Source organism: Ranitomeya variabilis, chromosome 4 (assembly GCF_051348905.1).
Source record: "Ranitomeya variabilis isolate aRanVar5 chromosome 4, aRanVar5.hap1, whole genome shotgun sequence".
Taxonomy (NCBI): Eukaryota; Metazoa; Chordata; class Amphibia; order Anura; family Dendrobatidae; genus Ranitomeya; species Ranitomeya variabilis.
In genome coordinates, this window is record NC_135235.1 from 16,329,172 (window position 1) to 16,343,571 (window position 14,400).

The window sequence follows — 14,400 nt, forward strand, 5'->3', positions numbered from 1 at the left end:
GGAGTTGGCTTTGTAATCACATCAGGCAGAATTGTTAAATATATGCGATTTTCCGCTGAATTTTCAGATCACTTTAACAACCTTGTGCAACATCACCCAGAATGTGAACATAACAGTTGGCAGAACAGCGATCAGTGTGGAGCGAGGTCCCACCCCAGCAGGAATTGTTCCCTTGCTGATAAGACGCCTCTCTCCTTCCCTCTCTTTCATGTAACACAACATTTTCTATGTGAGCTTTCTTAGGGGATTGCCAGGTAAAGGCTGCAAGTAACCCATGATAAAATGACGCAAGAACCACAAATGTGCTGAATGTGCTGCTCTCACCAAGGTGCCGGACAACTAAGTGTCCATTATTATTAACTAAAAAAGGGAAGAGGCTGAATACAAAGATTCAGTCTGTGCCGACAACTCACATACAAGTATTTCCCCATTCTCCCACCTCTAGGACTGGAATCAGCATCCTTCACTTATCCAGCTGCTGTGAAACTACAACTCCCAACATACCCACCATAAACACCAAACACAACCCATAGACTAGTGCGGCTTGTAATCTCACGAAAGCCGAGCACTTGGTGGAAAGCTAAATAAATAGGAATCGTCCATTGCTTATTCCTGGTATTTACGGTCCTTATATTGTGGCTGTCAGACGCCATTGTAAAAGCAATATCACCTCCTTAGCCATCCGTATTGAAACAACACTATACTGAAATACAGGCGTAAACTGCTCCTGCTATCCGCAGCAACAGGTCAGCCATCTCCCAGTATCAGCTGCTTAGAGCAGTCATCAGCTAAAAAAAATTATTTATATATATATATATATATATATATATATATATATATATATATATATATATATATATATATACACATATAACATGATTGTCACAAAACATGATGATTAATTTCTGTGGCAATAATCAGATTCAGAATGCGAGACACTTACTGCAACTTCATTGGTGTCCCCGTGTTCGAAATACTCCTGCACAATTGGCGTGACTGACTTTTCAAAGGACTTTTCATCCAGAGGAAGGACCGTCGTCTCGTAGACACAGCTCTCCTATAAAAATTCACAGGAGAAAAAAATGCACTATCAGCAAACTGCGCCTGTGAAAACAAAACAGGAATCTGCCTTTTCTCTGTGACTGCTGAACTATTAAACATGGAATAACATGAAAACATAACAGACCCTTCAGTGGGATCTGCAACGTATGCAGCGATGATGTAGAACAGCGTTACATGCCGTGATCAGAAGACCTCGGCCCAGGACAACATGCCGTCCGTGTGATGGCAGCTTTCATGTAATGAAGAACACGTCCATCTCTCCAAATCAGCGCTCCTGATAGACAGCCCCTCGTGGCTATGTTACTGCTCCTCTGTAGCGTCTGCCTGGTGCAGCAGAGCGCATGCTCGGCCCCTCAGTAATACCGGACCACCGGTGTGGAGGAATGAGGGAACTAATATTGGTGCTAAGGACTTGTAGCCGTCCTAGCAGCAGTGCCCACAGCATTGCAATCAGAGTCTACAGACTATAACTGGACGTAGTGACCTACTTGATCCTCATCATAATTGGGGTCCTTGATGTCAACTGCTTCTTCATGGTAAATTTGGCAAGGCGTTCCCCACACTCCTTTACCACCAGCTCCACCTTAAAAAGAAAAAAAAAAAAAAGGGAGGAAAGTGAGACCGGTGCTGAGATTTACATGACGACTGCATTCTCCAGCTCCAAAGCTGAATATATCTACATGTAAATGCTCCATTAACTACACGCACTAACAGGGAGGATCCGTTATGATGTGGGGAATACAATATATTCGTTTTTTGTAACATTTTGCACTTTACTTACATTCCCAGTAAAGTCTGTAAAATGTAACGTGTGCTATAGTCGCACATGGAGACGCTGTATTTGTCTAAACCGGGTTTTCTGGTTTCATGTAAGTAACATTCAAATCACAATAAAAATGATCTTTTCTACAACTTTCTCTCAGAATTTGTATTTCATTTCCGCACCATTGTCAAGATATCTGTTTACAGTCAGTGAAGGAGAACACTAGTTTCCATTAATAGGAAAACCCTGTACATATCAGTCTTGCAATCTGGGGAGTGGATGCCATTGTATCGAGTGTATCTAGTGTAGACAACGCTCTGTGAGCTCAAGTTCCTGCACTGACAGAGCCGACGTGCTCATCTCACAGAGCATTGTGTAGACTGGACACGGCTGTGTCAGCGGAGAATAGGACTAGCTATGTACAGGATTGCTGCCTCGGAATAGAAAAAAAAAAAGAGTGTGTTCTCATTCACTGACAGCAAACTTATATCTTGACAATGGTGAGGGGTGTGAAAAAAAAAATTAGAAAGTTGTAAAACCTAGTTTATGCACGGACTTAGGAGGGAACTGTCAGCGGATTAATTCTTCCCGAATCATAGGCTCTGCAGGTTACTGCAGCCATGTACGGGTCACAAAACACTTTGGGAAGACGGCCAGAGACCATGTGACGAGGGTAACTAGTCCAAGTGACTGATGGGTCGCTCCGTACATGTGTACAGGGAAAGGCCTGTCCACTCAATGGAAAGGCCGCTGTCTCCAAGTATCTTCTCTCTGAAACATTGCAGCATTTTAGAGTAAATCACACAGGGCTTCAATAACGGTGTCTGTCTCTGATCCTGTGATTCGGGCAGCACGAATCAGCCGACAGGCTCCCTAAGCTTTCTAAATGTAAAGCTAGAAATCTCCCTTCATCATTGTGTGATGAAATACTTTCCCCAACCCCTCAATCCATTATTGCATTGTCACCATTTTTGTATAGTTTTTAAGGGTTTACACTTTTTTTTTTTCATTTACGCCTTTATTTTTATTACTGATTTTTTAAAGTCTCTTACATTAATTTTACTTTTTCTTCTGTGTTTCTACATAAATATACACTAGTACACCCAGGGGGTATTTTTAGGTTTGTCCTATACAATATTCTATTGGAACATGTGACCTTTTGTACTAAAAAGTCGCAAATAAAAGTTCAAAGGATTGTGCAACAGGACACGTGATAACTTGTTCATCGCTGGGGAGGTCCAAACGCTGAGATCTGCATTGATTGACAGGATAGGGAGCATTTACCCTTGTTACAAAATGGAGCGATAGGTTGAAGGCTTGACAGCCAGAAAAAGACAAGCACAGTGCTATGCAGTTCCATAGGGAATGAAAGTAGCAATGGTCAGACATTGGTATTTTATACTGAGATAAAGGTTACCAGTAAATTATTAGCTTAAAGGGGTAAATTCTGACAACAGGTTCCCTTTAAGAGGAACATCTCATGGATCTCATTACAGTTAGATAAACTGATTAAAAGATGTTGATATGATACAGTTTCAATTTTTTGATAACGATTTACCTAACAGTAAGCCCAGACCTCACTGCTGAACAGACCTTTTTTTGGAAGTCCACGCCCTTTCCCAGTTCTGGATTTTCTATCCATAAGCTTTGTCTTTGGACTAGTAGGCGGCAATCCTCGCCCGCTTTCACCATTGTCACTGACGGAGTCTCCTCTCCCAGAGTCCCGGGAGGAATTCTTGCGCAGTCTTCGCTTGGCTTTGGCATTAACTCTGGCCTCAATTATTGTAGATACTGACCCATTTCCATTTAGTTCATTCTTAATTTGCTCTGTTCCACTCTGTTCTACATCCCCATAAAACAGAGAGTCATTATCTGTGAGATACAAAGAGATAAAAAATTATATATAATGTAACTGAGCGAATTAACTTCTGCATGTAAGACCAGATGCAAGGATGACAAAGTGCCAGCATTTATCATACGGACACTGGATACATGTAATGTCACCACGTAAGGATAAATTACAGAAATCTCGCAATTCTACTGGTTTATTCTAGTAAAAATTAGCATCCTAAAGGCAAAATCTCAACCACACACTGAGGGCTGGAAACATTAGTGTGACAGCAAGCAGTGCTTACTAGTTATAAGTGAAAAGTTACCTAATTTTCAGTAAATCTATTCTGCAGGTATTTCCAGGTCTTTGCTTGCAGCAAATTTTTATTTGTTTGCCTTTAGGATAACAATCCGCACACGTCATGTGGTGGACTCACCGCTAATGGCTCATTGCTGTCACAGTCCAGATATCAGAGCAGTGTCTTATAACGAGACCCTCACATGATCAGGATGGATTCAGATATGAATGAGGGTTCATAGCAAAGGATGACATGCACCGATCTGTAGAAAACCGTGATTAAAGAGTTTCCAGCAACGTGAAATCTTTTACCAATAACTAGCAATGCTGCAACACAATAAAAGTAATAATATTCACCTTATCAATCCTTTACCGTCAGCAGCTTGCCAGTGACTGGCTGCAGTGCCACATATCAAGACATCGATAGAGCTGCGTAACCAGGAACGTGGATGCAACAGACGGGTGGGAGGATTGGTACGATCAATATTACAACTTTTGTTATTTTATACACTTGCTTACAGTTTGAAGAAACAAAAATAATGCTTTATTTCCAAAGCTGTAGTGGAAAATTGCCTAAAGAATAATTTCTGAGTTGTACTTTTGTAACTTTCAGAATACTTTTCACAACAAAAGTTTTGATTAGCTGGGATCCAAGGGTTGAATCCCTCATTGATCGCCTAAACAAAAGGAGCAGAAGTGCTCAGCTGAGCGCTGATCTACCCAGAAGTCAATTAACAGTATATAAATCCAGCCTGGCTCTACACTATCGCTCTCAACACCAAGATGTCCACCAAAACAGCAACTACAATTGTGGCTAAAAGTTTGGAGATTGACACAATTCTTGGTTTAACAAAGTTTGCGGCTTCAAATTTTTAGTAGCAATTGCATTCACGATAGCTTGTTGTGAAGAATGATCAGACATGAATTGCAAAAAAATGCAGTCATTCCTTGTCATGAAAAATACCTTAAGGCTGTGTGCACACGTTCAGGATGTTTCGCGTTTTATTGCTATAAAAACTAGATAAAAACGCTTAAAAAACGCATACATATGCATCCCATCATTTATAATGCATTCCGCAATTTTTGTGCATATGATGTGTTTTTTTTCATGGAAAAAACGCATCACGGTAAAAAACACAGCATGTTCATTAATTTTGCGGATTTCCCACTATATTATTGCATTGGGAACCTCCGGGAAAAAACGCAAAAAATACACAAAAAAGTACGCAAAAAACGCATGCGGATTTCTTGCAGAAAATATCCGGTTTTGTTCAGGAAACATATATATCTTGGTACCGTGTTAGGCTACTTTCACACTAGCGTCGGGCCGAGGGTACCGACGCTAGCGTTCTCTGCGCCACACAACGGGGGCAGCGGATGCATTTTTCCAGCGCATCCGCTGCCCCATTGTGAGGTGCGGGGACGTGCATGCGCGGTCGGAAAAAGCGGACGTCGGGAGCAAAAAACGTTACATGTAACGTTTTTTGCTCCCGACGGTCCGCCACAACACGGCGCAACCGTAGCACAACGGTTGCGACGTGTGTCAATGCGTCGCAAATGCGTCGCTAATGTTAGTCAATGCAGAAAAAACGCATCCTGCAAGCACTTTTGCAGGATGCGTTTTTTTCGGCAAAACGACGCATTGCCGATGTATTGCAGTTAACGCTAGTGTGAAAGTAGCCTTAGCCAGTAGCTAGAAAAATATTTAGAATTGAGAGTCCTCAGTGGTTGATACCTTTTAATGGCTAACTGAATAGATGGTAACAAATTACAAGCTTTCGAGACTACACAGGTCTCTTCATCAGGCCTGATGTAGTCTCGAAAGCTTGCAATTTGTTACCATCTTTTCAGTTAGCCTTAATCACAAACTCTCAATTTCCAAACAATTTATTATAAGAACAGATTGGTTGCTTTTAATGTGGGCTGGTGCTTAAAGTCATCATCTGCTTCTGTTATATACGGTTCCCTGCAGTCATCATTCCTTTGCATCAAAAGGGCTTTACAGGCAAGGACATTGTTGCTTGTAATATTACCCCTTAAACAACCATTTATTAGATCATCAAGAACTTCTAAGAGAGGTGTTATTTTCTCTGAAGAAGTCCCCTTCAGGCTGTTTGGGACATATGGAAGAATGATTGTCCGGAGAAGAGAAGGTGAGCGCTGCCATGAATCCTGTGTATGCAAACACTAAATCCCCTCAGATCACTCGTGTGGGGGCTTACTCACAATTTTGCCTAAGAATTAAGAATACAATCTAAACAGCCTCCAAGAGCAACTTCTCCCATCATCCAGGATCAATGTGGTGATGGACAATGTGTTTTCAGCACAACGGGAACCAAGTCACACATTATAACATAACCAAGTTGGTCAGTGAACAAAACATTGACATTTTGGGTCCACACGCAGGAAACTCCCCAGATCTTAGTCCCATTGAAAACTTGAGGTCAATTCCCAAAAATTGACAAACAAGACCCAGAAATTGTGATAAACTCCGAGCTCTAATGAGACCAGAAGGGGCAGCCATCAGACAAAAAAAGACTGAAGCGGTAAATGTGTGTCAGTCTCAAAACTTTTGGCCACATTGTACACTGTAAAGTTTTCATGTGCCAGTTGTGGCCTAAAGCATCCCTATTACACCCCATCCCACCACTGATTGTCAGCTGTGGTGGAAGAGGTTTTCCCATAAAACTCATTAGATAAGACACAAATGGTTCACAAGTCTCGGATTCCCAGCAGATTGCTGGATAGGAGCAGTAACTCATATGGGAGTTAAGGAGACACCCTAATCTAAACATGGAGGGGCTTCCACAACCAAGCACCCAGAGGCCTTCCCCCTCAATGTGTCTTACAAACACAAGTACAAGGAAATGCACATTTTATAGGGGCCGGCAGCATTGTAAAATACTTTGCTTTGTTACCCTATGGCCAAATCCAAGAAGCACCCTCTCCCAGGGACATTTGTGTGGTGTAATCGGGTGCTACAGCATCCTGCGAGGTCGCCTCTAGTATATTCAACATGTCCTTCGTGCCATGTGGGGAGGGGGACGGGACTTTAAAATTTAACAAGAGCCAGAATCTACTGCATATGTACATTACATTGTTTCCTATGCAGTGGACCTGGGCTCGTACGGCCACCGCTCGATTCCTATGGGGCATTTCAGAGATCTGCCCTCAGGATCAGCGCACTTCCCTGCAGTCGGACCACCATCTATCAAAGCTATCATCCATTCTGTGGAGAAGTATTAACTTTTAAAGTTGTGAATAACCCTTTAATAAAAATGTGGTATCCTCATAATCATAGTGACCCGCAGAATATTTTTATATTTTTGTTGCACAGTGAATGCCATGAATGTGAAATCTGAACAATAAGGAAATTGTACACTCGGAGCCTCCTGATGTCACATGAGGACTGGTTCCATGCATCACGGGCCTAGCAAACTGAAGTGCTCGGATTGCCAGCTGCAGAAGTGAAGACGTTAAGGCTATGTGCACACGTCAGGATTTCTTTCAGAAATTTCCTGACAAAAACCGGACATTTCTGCCAGAAATCCGCATGCATTTTTATGCGGTTTTTTAATGCATTTTTTGCGCTTTATTTTACGTTTTTCCCAATGCATAGAATAGCGGGAAAAAGTCGAAAAAGCCGCAAAATTAATGAACATGTTCATTTTTTTTACCGCGATGCATTTTTTTTGCGGAAAAAAACGCATCATGTGCACAAAAATTGCACAATGCATTCTAAATGATAGGATGCATATGTATGTGTTTTTATAGCGAAAAAAACTCGAAAATTCCTGAACGTTTGCACATACCCTTATGGTTACCACTGAGGGCCAAGGCAGTATGAATCTTTTTGCACGACTTTTTTTCTGAGTGTTTGCAAATTTACATCAGTGGTGGAATATTTATACACCAATACCTCTTTATTCCTAATGCTTATTACTGTTGTTGTGTTGTCCATAATCTACACTCGGCAATAAGTTTATCACAGGAGAACACAATTACAGATACGGGGACCAAGCTGCCAGGTTTCCCAGCGTACAATCCAAGGAACATAGATTAGAGAAATCATAAAGTTAAACAATGTTACATGTAAAGAACAAACTGCTGGAGTTGTGCAATCAGGCAGACTTGTCAGTTGTTAACCGCACATCAGAGGAGGAGAAGAAGAACTGCCCAGATATGAAGGAGACTGATAAGGAACTGCAAAACCAGCAAGAACTGGAAAATCAGCCACAGAAAGAGCGGTGACCAACCGGTGCAAAAGCCAAAGTGAATAATCAAAGCAACTACACCCCTGCATGCACAAACACAACGCCGACATGTCCACCGTGCACACCCTTAGTGCCGTACAAACACTCAGCATGCACAGACACAGATACACACCGTACTCCTGAACACACACTCAGCGTGCAGACACAGGTACATACCATACTCCTGAACACACACACTCAGCGTGCAGACACAGGTACATACCGTACTCCTGAACACACACTCAGCGTGCACAGACACAGGTACATACCATACTCCTGAACACACACACTCAGCGTGCACAGACACAGGTACATACCGTACTCCTGAACACACACACTCAGCGTGCATAGACACAGGTACATACCGTACTCCTGAACACACACACTCAGCGTGCAGACACAGGTACATACCGTACTCCTGAACACACACTCAGCGTGCAGACACAGGTACATACCATACTCCTGAACACACACACTCAGCGTGCACAGACACAGGTACATACCGTACTCCTGAACACACACACTCAGCGTGCATAGACACAGGTACATACCGTACTCCTGAACACACACTCAGCGTGCATAGACACAGGTACATACCGTACCCCTGAACACACACACTCAGCGTGCAGACACAGGTACATACCGTACTCCTGAACACACACACTCAGCGTGCAGACACAGGTACATACCGTACTCCTGAACACACACACTCAGCGTGCAGACACAGGTACATACCGTACTCCTGAACACACACACTCAGCGTGCAGACACAGGTACATACCGTACTCCTGAACACACACACTCAGCGTGCAGACACAGGTACATACCGTACTCCTGAACACACACACACTCAGCATGCACAGACACAGATACACACCGTACCCCTGAACATTGAGGACAAAACAAGAAAAGAAAGAAGTGTGTATTTATTGGTCAAGATCACCCACAATAAAAAATTATATATCATCTTTATTATGCAACACAATTTGAACAACAAATTTTGCGTTCCAGTGCGGTCGCCGGACACGTCAAAACGCCACATGTGGTCGCATCTGCATACAACGCATGTCCCTGCATACCCAATCTTAAAGATAGGTACGCAGGACACATGCGGAGTAGACGGAGCGTAGGCGGAGCTGAAGGGATAAAGAAGGGAGGAAGTACGCAGTCATTCGCAGCCCAGCCGAACGCTAATGTGAAACCAGCCTTAATAAGACTAATATGCAGATCAATTATCTGAATTAATTGCGCCAGGAAAAATTGTTTCCTGGCATAATGAAACCAAGAATAACCTGAAACCTACAGATGTTCTTGAGAGCAAATAATTTTGTGCAAAAATAAGTAAAATATACACTCCACATGCAGATTGAACATGAGATAAAGGCAAAATGGGAGCCAAAAAAAGGTTTCAGGTAATTGCAATAAAATGTTAAGGTTAATACTGCAACATGTCAGCAGCATCAGGGTAGGGAGGAGGGCCCCACGCGTATCGCCACCTTAGGCTACGTTCACATTTGCGTTGTGCGCCGCAGCGTCGGCGATGCAACGCACAACGCAAATGTAAACGCATGCACAACGCAGCGTTTTGTGACGCATGCGTCCATTTTTGCATGGTTTTGGGCGCAGAAAAAACTGCAACTTGCTGCGTCCTCTGCGCCCTGACGCATGCGCCACAGTGACACATGCGTCACAAAACGCAAGTGAAACGCATGTCCATGCGCCCCCATGTTAAATATAGGGGCGCATGACGCATGCGGCGACGCTGCGGCGCCGAACGCTAATGTGAACGTAGCCTTAAGCGTTGCTTCCTCAGGGGAAGGAGGGAAAAAAAAAAGCGATTGTCAGTGAATGGCTTTGTATGTCATTGTTCGTGTTTTGAACTGTGGCCCCTGGGGCAATAGGAAGCCAGTGAAGGGCCTGGCAGAGAGGAAAGGCTAGGGAGTAACGGGGAGACAGGTAGATTAGTCGGGCAGCAGAGTTTAGGATGGTTAGGAGTTGTGCAAGAGTGCTAGAGGGGAGGCCAGAGAGTAGGAGGTTGCAGTAGTCAAGGCGGGAGATGATAAGGGCATGTACTAGTGTTTTTGTGGTTTCATGGTCAAGGAATGCACGGGTCTGGCTAATGTTTTTGAGTTGGAATCAGCAAGAGGAGGCAAGGGCTTGGATATGTGGCTTGAAAGAGAGGGTATAGCATGGCATGATGTAACGTGTTTCAATGTATTTCCAGTTTTCTGATCTCAGGAGTCATAGTTACAAGCAGTGCTGCGTATAAATCCAATTTATGGTCCTATAATCAGGCAACATATAGGCAGTCCCAACCCCGTTTTTGCTTTCACCAACATTGGGACTCGGGGACCGTATTCACGCACATGATATGTTACATCCTGTGCAATAAACCTAATACATACAACCTGACCTTTATTACTTTACCTGGACTTAATTAGCCAACAAAGTCATCTAACGATAAATGAAGCTTTCTGGGAGACTTCTGCTGGGAAACACTTACCTACTAGATTAGCATTTATTTCACTTTGGTGCTCTGCTTCCATCGTTACTTCCACAAGGATCGATCGCCCTGGACAAAAAAAATAAAAGTATAAATGATTGGGGTAAAGTTAGAGAATATAAAACATAGATGTGAAAGGATGCCAGTTGTCAATCAGTATATGTAAACATAAATCAGTGACAGGCTTGGGTTATATACAGCGATTTATTCCAGCCCCCTTCGTCAGATCGTATCACTGTTGTCATAGTGATATCACCATCGGATCTGCATCTAAGCTGTACATCATCTGGCCTGGAAGCCGTCATAAGAGGAGATCTCCAGTAACAGTTTGTCAGATGTCTTCTTATGTTGTTTGAATTATAGATGGTTTAAAAATTTTGAAGTCATTTTTCATTTTTGCAAGGAAATTTCCAAAACTATTTTATTTTTTTGGGAAGTGAGACCTATTGAAGGAAATCTGACACCAGGTATTTGCTAACCCAGAGCAGAATAACGTAGCGACAGAGACCGCTAATCTGCTGATAAAACGGTGATTTTATTAAAACTACAGCAAGCAGCCCAGTACGCAAGACATCGCTGTAATCAGTCTCTCTAACTACTACTTCATGCCAGTCTCACATTATACGGCAAAAACCTGGTGGCAAATTCCCTTTCAATTTTGCAGTGACTGTGGGGGACCTATTTAATAATCCCCCCACCCCAAAAAAAATAAATACGGTAAATAAATTTTCATCATATTCAAAACTGCTGTCAGGTAGCAGATTAACTAGAGATGAGCGAATATACTCGTTACTAGAGATTTCCTGAGCATGCTAGGGGGTCCTCCGAGTATTTGTTAGTGCTTGGAGATTTCATTTTCTTCGCAGCAGCTGAATGATTTACAGCTATTAGCCAGCCTGATTACATGTGGGGGTTCCCTAGCAACTAGGCAACCCCCACATGTACTTATGCTGGCTAACAGATGTAAATCATTCAGCTACGACAAGAAAAACTAAATCTCCAAGCACTAAAAAATACTCGGAGGACCCCCGAGCGTGCTCGGGAAATCTCCAGTAACGAGTATATTCGCTCATCACTAACGTTAACCCTTCAGGTGAATTAACGCTAAGTGGAATATCAGAAGCAAAATTATATTTTTATCACTAAAATGTTGCTAATATCTGAGCATGCCCCTATGGAAGTCAGACTCTCTACAGACATTACTTGGCTATGGATTGCCATGGCAAACATGAGGACCCCACTATCACAATCTCAGGGTGACTATCATGCTTTGTTAACCATCTACATGCCACTGTCACTATTGGCACCTGCTTCTAGAGGGTTAAGGATATGTGCCCACAATCAGTAATTGCTGCGGGTTTGACGCTGCGTATTTATACAGCGTGAAACCCGCAGTCTCCAGATGTTAAAGCATTTTAAGAAATCCCCTGTCCACTATGCGTCCACAGACGCCCACAGTTCACCCATGGAGACTGACATGCGGTACGTCTTTCCAGGCCGCAGCATGTTTCACGCTAGTCTCCACAAGAGAAAATACATCAATAGAATGTATTGGATGCAGTGAATAAGCACGGTTCACTGAACACATGTGGATTTACCTGCGTTCAATACACGGCAGCGCTTTGGACGCAGCGAACATGTGGTGCATCCAAAGCGCTGCTAGTTCCGGATTGTGGGCACCCGGCCTAAGTGTCCATACCGATCATGGCTGATGCAGCAGGGTGTCGGCTATAGTGTACAGCTGACAACTACTGCATATTCACCCATCGGGGAAGGCTATTCTCTTAGCTCTCAGGTCAGTAAAAAGGCGCATGGATGGTCATTAAAGGGTTAAAACAATAGCAGTCTTGTAGGAATCTGATGCACCAGCGATGAGAAATTCAGCTTTTAGGCTATGTGCACACGTAGGAAAAGAGGTGCAGAATTTTCTACACAAAATCTGCATCTCCTGGCAGAATCCGCAGCTGCGGATTTTGTGCGGTTTTTATGCGGAATTGATGCGGATTTTCTGCGGTTTTTGACACTGCGGATTTTTATCATGGAGGGGTGCAGAAACGCTGCAGATCCGCACAAAAGAAGTGACATGCACTTCTTTGAAATCCGCAGCAATTCCGCACTTATTTTTCCGCACAGCTTTTTTTTAAATCCCATTGATTTACACTGTACTGTACATCACAGTGCGGATCTGCAGCATTTCTGAGCGGAAAAATCCGCTGCGGATGCACAGCAAATCCGCATCGTGTGCACATAGCCTTAAGTTATACAAACATTAGCATTGGGGCGGGGTGATATATTCATAGTGCACTGACACGCCCACAACGCACTCCCAGGCTAATTTGTGTGCAACTTCAAAGCTTGCATTCTAAGACCTGGCACATTAGATACTTCTTTATTGTTGTTCTAGGAGCCTTGCCTCTAGTTTTAGTTTCCATTTCAGATCACATTTTCACCCTGCTGTACTCAGATTTATTCTCCCTTAAAGAAGTCTAATGTGTGTCTCCTGGATCGCACCTGCACCCTAAACACCTTTCTTCAGTCACCAGAAACATATGACTTTCTTTTTCACATGCACCAGACCACATCTTTCGGGGCGTGAATAATCTTTCAGCCCTCAATTTCCAGATCTTTTCTGTTACAAATTGTCAAACCCAAATATTGCATCATCCTGTTCTTTCCTCTACCACAATCCTATGCTGTTGTACAGCAAATCGAAGAGCTTGTATTATTCAGCATTTCTGGACAACTGGCTTATTTCTGGGGCTGGCCCAGTCTATATGAGAAGCATTGCCACCCCCGACATCACCAAACATATATTCTGCGCATTATAAAGCAGCATAGGGGGGCAATTGCCTGCAGTAAGCGAAGGGTGGTATGTTAGGGACCCCAAGTGTCACCCTAAGGCCCGCATACACCTGTGCTCCATTTTATATAATATATCTCATTCTCTGCATCGACAGTGTCAGGACGTCTGTTTAACCAATCTGGGCAAACTCAGATTCAGGCAAATATCCAAGAAAGAAGCGAAGCGAGAACATGCAGGATCTGGCAGTCTTGTGTCACACTGCACATCTCTGTTTTATGGTGGGATTAGCGTCCTCAAGCCCACGAGATATACGGTCCATACTGTCAGCAGGGAATTAACGTTTAAGACCCCGTTAAGCCACTTTTTGACATTATTATGTCTTACTGGCCACATACATGAAATAACCAGAGTCTTACTACATAAATATGTCACTCATGAGCTGTTCATCTGGCTTCTATGTAAGAACAGTGCCGTTTTGTGTAATAGGAAGCATACTCTTGTTTTATGGAGCGATGCTGTCCGACAACTGCACAGGTTTACGGCAGACAGCAGCTCGGGTATATTCTCTATATTCAGCAGTTCCTAAATATGTAACGCCAACTAGTGATGCAGCAATCAGCGCTCCCAGAATCTTGAAGGCAAGAATAACAAAAAAGCATGGGGATAAATGCCCTGTGGACATCACATGTGATCTGCAGCTCCACTCAATGTCTACGGGGTTGATTGAAACAGACAAGAGCTGAATCTTCCCATTTCGATCAGTCCTATAGACTTTTAAAGGAACGACATCGTTGTTGTCATTTTGGAAAGGACCCTCGTTCCTCCTGACTGAACAATGTTGGACCCTCAGTGATCAAACAATTGTGACAGTGACGTGCGCTTCTTGCT

The 14,400-nt window shown here is 43.2% G+C and overlaps 1 protein-coding gene across 3 annotated transcripts in view; it reads right to left on the reverse strand.

The window, feature by feature from the left end:
• The window catches only part of PDCD4 (programmed cell death 4), a 53,290-nt gene that overhangs the window by 26,414 nt on the left and 12,476 nt on the right, over positions 1–14,400 (reverse strand). For all 3 annotated transcript variants that reach the window (XM_077258048.1, XM_077258046.1, XM_077258047.1), the window contains 4 exons: positions 10,710–10,778; positions 3,419–3,697; positions 1,551–1,645; positions 944–1,057 (listed from right to left, as the gene is read on the reverse strand). In XM_077258048.1, coding sequence (XP_077114163.1) covers positions 944–1,057; positions 1,551–1,645; positions 3,419–3,697; positions 10,710–10,752 — 531 coding nt within the window. In that variant the 5' untranslated portion in view covers positions 10,753–10,778. The remainder of the gene's footprint in view (positions 1–943; positions 1,058–1,550; positions 1,646–3,418; positions 3,698–10,709; positions 10,779–14,400) is intronic.